This window comes from Bison bison, unplaced genomic scaffold, assembly GCF_000754665.1.
Source record: "Bison bison bison isolate TAMUID 2011002044 unplaced genomic scaffold, Bison_UMD1.0 scf7180017864297, whole genome shotgun sequence".
In the NCBI taxonomy this organism is placed as follows: domain Eukaryota; kingdom Metazoa; phylum Chordata; class Mammalia; order Artiodactyla; family Bovidae; genus Bison; species Bison bison.
This window is the reverse complement of record NW_011494869.1, coordinates 9,314,994-9,325,170: the sequence shown is the minus strand read 5'-3', so window position 1 is coordinate 9,325,170 and position 10,177 is coordinate 9,314,994. Positions and strand designations below refer to the sequence as shown.

The window sequence follows — 10,177 nt, the reverse complement described above, 5'->3', positions numbered from 1 at the left end:
TAAGTTAAATAAGCAGGGTGACAATATACAGGCTTGACATACTCCTTTTCCTATTTGGAACCAGTCTGTTGTTCCATGTCCAGTTCTAACTGTTGCTTCCTGACCTGCATACAGATTTCTCAAGAGGCAGGTCAGGTGGTCTGGTATTCCCATCTCTTTCAGATTTTCCCACAGTTTATTGTGATCCACACAGTCAAAGGCTTTGGCATAGTCAATAAAGCAGAAATAGATGTTTTTCTGGAACTCTCTTGCTTTTTCCATGATCCAGCGGATGTTGGCAATTTGATCTCTGGTTCCTCTGCCTTTTCTAAAACCAGCTTGAACATCAGGAAGTTCACGGTTCACATATTACTGAAGCCTTGCTTGGAGAATTTTGAGCATTACTTTACTAGCATGTGAGATGAGTGCAATTGTGCGGTAGTTTGAGCATTCTTTGGCATTGCCTTTCTTAGGGATTGGAATGAACACTGACCTTTTCCAGTCGTTACGTAATGTATCTTCTTGCATACAGAGCACAGTACTCAAACTTTCCTGGGAAATCTTTCCATTAGTGCCTGCTCAGCCAGAGTAAACCACCCAAGGCAGATACAGATTAAAATCCAGTCTCCAATACTGACTGGTCATGTAACTTTGAGCAATTCACGTCAGTACTTTTAGCTCCAGTATTTCCATCTATTGGATCCTAAAGTGATCACTGTCTCAAGGTTGTTTGAGGATTAACTTCTATAACTTAGCGCAGGGTTGTCTGGAGCCAAGAAAACTGTCTTCGTTTCTCTGCCTTTAAAAACTGTCTGCCTTTAAAGACTTAAAGGCAACTGAACAACATTTACATTTGGACTTCCTTCTGCTCTGTCAGCATTTTTTTTTTTTTGGTATAAATAGAAAAACTCCACTGTCTGTGATTTTTTTTTTCATATTCAGATATATTTACTTTTCTTCCCAGCTTTATTGAGATATGATTAATAATAATGAAAAATCTGTATTTAATGTCTAACAACATGATGTTTCAAAATAAGTATACCTTGTGTAATGATTACCATGATCAAACTAATTAACATATTCATTGCCTCCTCGCATAGTTACTATTCTTGTGTGTGTTTGTGCCTGTGTGTGGGGGCAAGAACACTTAAGATCTACTCTCTTTGTAAATGTCAAGTCCACAATACATTATTATTAACTATAGTTACCATGCTGGTCAATATCCCCCCCATTTCCCCTATTCTCTAGATCCTGGCAACCACTGTTCTACTCTCTGTTTCTATCAATTAGACTTTTTTAGATGCCACATAGGAGTAACATGCTATATCTTATGTCTTTCTGAGTCCAGCTTATTTCATTTAGCAGTTGTTGTTGTTGTTTAGTTGCTAAATTGTGTTCAACTCTTTGCTACCCCATGGACTGCAGCATGCCAGGCTTCCTTATCCTTCACTATCTCCTGGAGTTTTCTCAAACTCATGTCCATTGAGTTAGTGATGCAATCTAACCATCTCATCCTCTGCCACCTCCTCCTTTTGCCTTCAATCTTTCCCAGCGTCAGGGTCTTTTTCAGTGAGTCATTTATTTGCATCAGATGGCCAAAGTATTGGAGCTTCAGCTTCAGCATCAGTCCTTCCAATGAATATTCAGGGTTGATTTCCTTTAGGACTGACTGGTTTGATCTCCTTGCTGTCCAAGGGACTCTCAAGACTTCTCCAGCACCACAATTTGAAAGCATCAATTCTTCAGCATTCAGCCTTCTTTATGGTCCTGCTCTCACATCCATACAGGACTACTGGAAAAACCAAAGCTTTGACTATACAGACCTTTGTCATTTAGCATAGTATTTATTCATCATTTAGCATCAGATCAGATCAGTCGCTCAGTCGTGTCCGACTCTTTGCAACCCCATGAATTGGAGCATGCCAGGCCTCCCTGTCCATCACCAACTCCCGGAGTTCACCCAAACTCACGTCCATCAAGTCAGTGATGCCATCCAGCCATCTCATCCTCTGTCATCCCCTTCTCCTCTTGCCCCCAATCCCTCCCAGCATCAGAGTCTTTTCCAATGAGTCAACTCTTCGCATGAGGTGGCCAAAGTACTGGAGTTTATCCCCAAAATACACATATGTTATCACCATTGGCAGAATTTTCTTTCTTCAGGCTAAATAATATTCTATTATATAAATATATCATGATTTCTTTGTCCATTCATCTGTCGATGGAAATTTAGATTACTTCCATAGCCTGTCTATCATGAATAACACTGCAGTGAACATGGGAGTTCAGGTATCTGTTCAAGATACAGCTGTTATGGAAAGCAGTATAGAGGTTCCTCAAAATGCAGACGGTGGCTTGTTCTGTGGGCTGTAACTTATCAACCCATGACCTAGACAGACATATCCCTGGCCCTCTTTGAGTATGCCAATGGCAACACAGTGTAAGCTGTCACTGCGATGCAGCATGGTAAGAGCTGTGAGGTAGAAGCTGCATCCGATCTATCTTAGGGTGCCTGGGAGAACTCCTAGAGGACATGACACCTAAGTGGAGATGGGAAAAATGAGTACCATGTTGCAAGCTGGAAAGGATGAGGGAGAGAGCTCCAACCAGGAGGAAGAACATACAAAAGTCAGGAACTAGAAAAGGACAGGAAATAGCCTAGTCTAGCTGCAACTAAGAGTCTGGTGAGAAGGGAGAGGAAGAAAGCAGAGAGACCAGCAGTAACTGAGGGGTGGGGCTTGAAGAAGAGCTTAAGCTGAGTGAGAGACTTGAGATTATTTTGGACTATGAGACAATGAGAAACAATTTGATCAGTGACTTTTTTGTTGTTGTTGTTTAACTGAAGCACGATATGATGTTTGGATCTTGCTACAGGATGATGGAAAGGTAGGTGGTAGTCTGGGGGTAGGGAGACCATGAGCAGGCAGAGGAAGGAATCTAAGCAAGAACAGAATTAGGGGAGTGGCCACGGAAGTACAAACACCTGCTAGAATCCAGGGCAGGTTTCAGACAACTTTCCATTCCTGCCCTATATAGACATGCCTTGACTGTATAACTCAAGCTTCCTTCTGGTCAGCTTCTTTCTCAACACTGTCTCATCTTCATCATCAGTCTCATTGGTTATTAGCTCAGGTTGGGGAGACAGGGGAGGCAGGGTTCTGTTTTCTAGTTTTCTTTTCTAAGTCACAAAAATGTATTCATGATAAGAAAAGCACTTTAAATTTGAGGGTCACTTTATTGTCTCTTCAAAATGTTCAGCAGTTAGATAGACAGGGCTTGCTTTCTGAGCCCCCTGATCACTGTCTGGGTTCTTTGGTTAAGTCACTTTGTCCTGCAGAACCCTGTTTTTGTCTCAGCTTAAGGAATAATAATTCCTATAAAATAATGTTGACAGGATAAATTAATTTATGTATCTGATTCCCCTTAGTGAAGTAACGGGAACATAGAAAGGTATTCAATAAATTAGAATTACAGTTATTATTTTACAACCATTATTTATACTTCACCACAATTCTCTGAGACAGACAGGTGAAGATAAGGGTTATATCACCTAGTATAACCAGGAAATCTGCTCCAGAAATTATGGAGCCTGAATGAGTCTATCCAAATAACTGGAGTAGAATTTTCATGTCTCCTAAGTCTTCATCTTGTTTACATTGAATGATATCTTGGACCCTTCTTGAGACTGAAGGATGTGGCTCCTGTAGGGCTTTCCTAAAACCTCTTGCCTCTAGAATTCCCCATCCAGACTTTAAAAATAAGTTTATCTGTACCTTATTGGGCTGTTGGCAGCATCGGGGTCTTTGGCATGCACTCTCCCCACCACAGTGCCAGGGGCTGCATTTTCTTGGACTTCGTGGATATAACTTGGGGCCAAGAACATAGGGGGCTCATCAGCATCTTCTACTGCAATCTTGACTGTCACGGTGTCCTTGAAAGGCCCATTGCTGATGAACTTTGGGTCAATGTGCACGTTGGCTGCCTCTACCTTCAAGCTGTATGCTCTTTTGGTTTCAAAATCTACAGGCTGGCAAAAAAGAAGAGAAGATTGACAACCAATTCCTTGAAAGAATAATGGAAAAGAAAGACCTGATTGTTTTTATAGGGCAGCGTGAATAGTTGTTCAAAGAGAGAAAATCAGTGTCTATTCAATATCCAATTACCTGAGCCATTTGGTCAGAAAATCAGACAAATCAATTGTTAAAACTTGGAATGTGTTTAATGGGTAATTCTAGGAGCAGGGCAGACTCCGAAGGACCCCATCATCTAAAATGAACCACATTATCTGAACACACTAAGACTTCCCAATTCAGTCACTAAAATCACTTAAGGAAAGGAATTAAAACATTACAAAAATAAATGTTGTAGCCCATTCTGAAAAGTACTAAGAATCTTGGTAATAAAAATACTCAATGAATTTTAGAGAAAAAAGCAATGTCTTGTTAGATGACTCTCCCCTCTACCCACACACACTCTGGCTTAATCATATTAACAGTCTCATTTTTAAACTTTTTGACCACAGAGCATTTCTCAAAGTCTAGAAACCTTACCAGCAGTGGTCCATAATCTGACTTAACAGATTATGGACAAACTTAACATGGTTTATGGGTAATTTGAGTGGGTGGGTTTTTTGAATGACATTATCCTCATTACTGATACTATTATCCTTTTTCCAATTCTTTCATTCTCAAACACATCAAGGACATCTCAGTACTAATTTTTAACATACCTGTTATGCTTCCTACTCAGTACTAATTTTTAACATACCAGTTATGCTTCCTAATCTCCCTTTTGAAAGATTACGATAGAACTCTCTAGCTAGAATGGAATGACATCACTTTGTTTGGACTGAATTCATTTTTTAGGTTACTTCCTATTTATGGCAAGTGATATAGGACAGTGTGAGTACTTCCCATTTACAAGAATGTATATTTGTACAGAAGTCCATTGAGAGAAAAACAATTATAAATAATATAGGTTTTACACACATGTGAAAAAAAATGAAGTAACATTTGAATGGCTGTCATTATTAAGAAACTGATAGTAAGCACTCCCACATTCTGAAGGAGGGGTGGTTCTGTGAATCAGTCAGCAACGGGTGCAAAGTAAAATCACAGAGGAGAAACAAGCCTTCCTGCCCGGAAACCGAACTTTCTAATTAGCACTCTGAATGATGCTGAACTCCCAAATGTTTGCAAAGAGTTGGGTCTTTTAAGGCTAGCATCTGCCTGCCATGTTGCTGTCATCCGCCTAGTTTTATTTTGAATGGGCATGTAATCATAGGGCTTAGTCCTAACCTAATTCTACAGAATTCTAACTGAGGATGGTTCCAGTTTCAGGAAGGTTAGAAGCATTCAACACCCTTGAAACTTTTCTCGCCAGATTCAGAGAACACTCCCTTTTCTTGAAGCAAAATCTGTTCCCAGCTGTTCCAGGTTCCCCAGCAGTCTCTTTGTCCTTCACTGGGTTACTGAACAGCAGGAAGGAAGGGTATTTATAGGCTGAAGGTGTGAGACTGCTGCAATCCTTCAAAAATCTCTGTGATTATTAGACAAAATAAAAAACCTGAATATGATAGTTCTGAGACCAAGCAAGAAGAAATTTTCTTCTCTCAGGTAATCTATCGATTCACCTGATAACAGAATGTTTTGAACTTGACTTAGGTACACGCCTAAGGACCCAGAGCACTGTTTCCACTGGAAAACCTTGTTAATGTTAAAGTTGGTATAGTATAGTTTGACTGGTACCTGCTGAATCTAGAGCAATTCTCCCCAGATCTTTGCAAATGCTTGTCTGGAATGCCCTTTCTAGTTTGGTGAAACTTTACTGTCGTCTGGTGGTCATCCCAGGCTTATGAAATCCTCCCCATCTCCCCCAGACAGATTGGTCTGGCCCCTTAATTGCCCATCTGCAGTCCCTTGTCCCCCACCCCTGCTGGGTGAGGAGCATCCCAAAGAACTATACGCAGTTGCGTTGATCTTTGCTGACCTCTGCCTCCCCAGCACCCAGGAATGACTATACCAAGTGATAGTATGCACCAATCACTGTGGCTGAAAGGAAAGCAGAGTTGATGGATGGACAACATTTAAGCATCTGCCTCTAATTTATTCCCTGCCTCCTTCCAAAAGAGATTTAAGGTAGTTTCCCTATCCATGTTATGAGTAGTTGAAATGAAGCTATATGAAGCAACATACTACATAAGCCATAAAAATCTCAATACTCTCGAGTTTACTAATCCCACCTCTAAAAATCCTGCCTGAGGGATTAATTCAACATAAAACCAAAACACACAGTATTCAAAAATGCATGATGTTGTTTAGACATCATTGAGGGGTTATATCTAATCCTGGGAAACATACACACAAAACACCAAATCCAACTGTGAGATTTTATTAAGGAAATAATGGTCCATCAATAGGATGGGATGTTATGTAGTCATTAAAAATGATTATGTATATTATATAACAGCATGTAAGACGTTTATGATGTGCTATTAAGTTAACACATCTGATTACTCAATGACTGCAACTGTGTTAAATGTTACACATCCACATCTATATATATGTGGACAGAGAACATAAAGAAATAATCAGGCATGCATGAGTGCATGCTAAGTCGCTTCAGTTGTGTCTGACTCTGTGACCCCATGGACTGTAGACTACCAGATTCCTTTGTCCAGGGGATTCTCCAGGCAAGAATACTGGAGAGGGTTTCCATTCCTCCTCCAGGGGATCTTCCAAACCCAGGATTGAACCCACGTCTCCTGTGGCTTCTGCATTGTAGGCACTCTGTTTTTTTTTTTTAACCACTGAGCCACTGGGGAAGCCATAATCAGGCATAAAAGTGGCTTTACTAAAATTGTTATTTTAAAAATGTTTAAAATGCCTTCTAATACTGCTCTCTCACTGCTTTACAAGGAGTTTATTTGTTTGAAAGCGAATACCTCAGAGACCATGAAGAGATCTCTCAGTGATAACTGGGAATCCCATTCAGTCAAAGCTGTTGCAGCATCGGATTTTCCTAAGTCCACCAAGCCACCTACAGGTCTCATTTTTACTTTGCACTGGTTCTTCTTCAGCTAGTCACACAGAGACCATCTCAATATGCTGAAGGCAGCTCCTCCGTTTCTCTCTCTCTTTTATAAGCCTGACACTTACTCTGTCTCACACAGGGTATTCAAGAAATATTTATTATTTTCTAAGCTATTCAGTACAAGAAAGTGAAAGTGTTAGTCACTCAGGTCCAACTCTTTGTGACCCCATAGGCTAGAGCCCTTCAGGCTTCTTTTCTGTCCATGAAATTCTCCAGGCAAGAATACTGGAGTGGGTAGCCTTTCCCTTCTCTAGTGGAACTTCCCAACCTAGGCATTGAACCCGGGGTCTCCTGCACTGCAGGCAGATTCTTTACCGTCTAAGCCACCAGGGAAGCCCATTCAATACATGAATAACTCCTAAGTAACTCTTGAATTCTTTTTTTTTTTCTTCTTTTAAATTTTATTTTATTTTTAAATTTTACATAATTGTATTAGTTTTGCCAAATATCAAAATGAATCCGCCACAGGCATACATGTGTTCCCCATCCTGAACCCTCCTCCCTCCTCCCTCCCCATACCATCCCTCTGGGTCGTCCCAGTGCACCAGCCCCAAGCATCCAGTATCGTGCATCGAACCTGGACTGGCAACTCGTTTCTTAAATGATATTCTACATGTTTCAATGTCACTCTCCCAAATCTTCCCACTCTCTCCCTCTCCCACAGAGTCCATAACACTGTTCTATACATCAGTGTCTCTTTTGCTATCTCGTACACCAGGTTATTGATACCATCTTTCTAAATTCCATATATATGCGTTAGTATACTGTATTTATGTTTTTCCTTCTGGCTTACTTCACTCTGTATAATAGGCTCCAGTTTCATCCACCTCATTAGAACTGATTCAAATGTATTCTTTTTAATGGCTGAGTAATACTCCATTGTGTATATGTACCATAGCTTTCTTACCCCAATGTTCATCGCAGCACTGTTTATAAACTCTTGAATTCTTTACGTTTATCTCTTCTGCCTTCTTCCAGTCTTTGTAATTTCTCTCTTGAATTCTAGCAAGATTTTTTCAACTGGTCCCACTGTATCCATCTCAAAACCCTCAAGACTGAACTCACTCAAGTTTCTTAAATGTGTCCTGTTTTCATCAAGACCAGTCCTTCAGGCACTAGTGTTCTCTGACCCTTCTCTCCTTATCCACTTGATAAATTCCTACTCACCTATGAAGACGTAGCTCTAGAACTGCTCCCTGTAAGTGGTCATCCATGACCCATATTCATAGACACTATCACGCGTTATCACAGTTGCTTCTCAACCAGGAAGTGATTTTGCCATACCTCACCCCAGGGAATATTAGGCTTTGTCTGGAGCTATATTTTATCATCACAGCTGGTGGGGCTGGGTGTGTGCTTTCTGACATCAAGTAAGGAGAGATCAGGATGTTGCTAAACACCATACAATGCACAGAACTGCCCCCTACATCAAAGAAGTCTCTGTCCTGAAATGTTAAAAATCTCAAGGGTCAGAAACACCCTCTCTATTTTAATTGTCTTTTTTGCTTAACTGTCCTGTTAAATTCTGATCTCCCTGTGACCAGAACTCTGTTTCTTCAATTTTAGATGTCCAGCCTCTCACAAAGGGCCTGCCTGACAAATAATAAAAACTCAATCACTCTTGGTAGAAAAATAAGTTGAATGAATTAAGAAACAAATGAAAAAAAACAACTATATTAGAGAATATTTTTAAAAGGCAAAAATAGTTTGGTGGGTCTCTCGACATCTTTTTATATTATTAAATAATATATAATGCTTCCATCAATTTACTCTATTAAATTCACCTCTCAATATTTTTTTTTTCCTCCTGGACAGTTAGAACTTTATGCTATAAGTTTAAGGAAATGTTCTTTTACAAATGAAAGAACATCCTACTCTGTTTTCAACCTAAACATCAGTGCTTTATGGAAGATTATTCCTTTTCCTGAAATAAACACATTGAATTGGGGGGAAATGTGCAAATTAATCATATGCAGAGAGCTCATTTGCAATGTGTTAGTCCCATGGGGTGACTTAAATGTTTCAGATTTTAGAGACACAGTGTGTGTTCATACCCTGAATACACTGAAAACAGGTGACAACCTTAGCATAACCAACTACCAATTACTTGAACAGCCAAGGATGCGGGCAGGAATCGTTGATGTCACTGCTCGTATGTCAGTGTCAAGCAGGAGGGATAGTCATATTAATTAACAAAGCAAGTTGACAGCTCTATGCTACAGGCCAATTCACACAGCTACTTTTCCAGAGGAGAAACCAGAGGGAGTGATTATCCCAGCCCCTTGTGGCTGGTGATTAGGCTTCGGAGACTATACCATTCATCATCACTAATGTTGATTTTTCCATATATCCAAAGTTTACCCCAACTTCCATACTCTTTCATGACAGAGTCACTCCTACTTTCTTTGTCTTTGGGTCCCCTCATATTTCTCCCAAACCCAACAACGTTGCTTTCATATGTTGTGAAAAGTGGGCTTCTGAGAACACATCTCTCCCTGCTCCCTTTACTAAAAGATTCCTCCCAGGAATCTCCCTCCCATCACACCCTTGCCTCCTCTCCAGCAGCTAAACTCTTTATTGGTTCTTGAAATTAATTTTTTCATCAGTGTTCAAGTCCAATCTTTCCCATCATACCAAGGAGCTTAATCTTCAGGCTACAAAATCAAGTTGAAAATGAATGTTTGATTAAAACCAAGGTAATTCCATCATCCAATTCAGATTTGATACTCCTTATACTTTAATGATGGAGAGATATTGATTTCTCAAGTGGTAAATCGGTGTGGGGGGGTGGTAATCGTTTTACTAGAATATACACTGAAAGCAAAACCAATCTGGCTCTCTTTTATAAAACCTTTTTGGTCCAGCTATTTCCAAAATGCCTTAAGTGTAAAGATGTTTTAGAATACATTAATTTTGAATTCCATGTCTTTAAATTGCTAGCTGTGTGATTACAACAGGATTAAATTATTTAACCTGTCTGAGCCCCAGCCTCCTCCTAATTAAACTAAGGTATCATTGCCCACAGGGATACTACCATCTATTTTATATGATTTTCATCATATACCAAACAAAGGTTAGTATGAGTCACAGGCTGTCTCTGGCCAATATT

The 10,177-nt window shown here is 39.9% G+C and overlaps 1 protein-coding gene across 1 annotated transcript in view; it reads right to left on the bottom strand.

Annotated features, from left to right (window-relative positions):
* Positions 1-10,177, bottom strand: part of CDH11 (cadherin 11, type 2, OB-cadherin (osteoblast)) — a 91,311-nt gene that overhangs the window by 26,721 nt on the left and 54,413 nt on the right. The window contains exon 7 of the mRNA XM_010851099.1: positions 3,750-4,003. Within this exon, the coding sequence (XP_010849401.1) occupies positions 3,750-4,003 (254 nt within the window). The remainder of the gene's footprint in view (positions 1-3,749; positions 4,004-10,177) is intronic.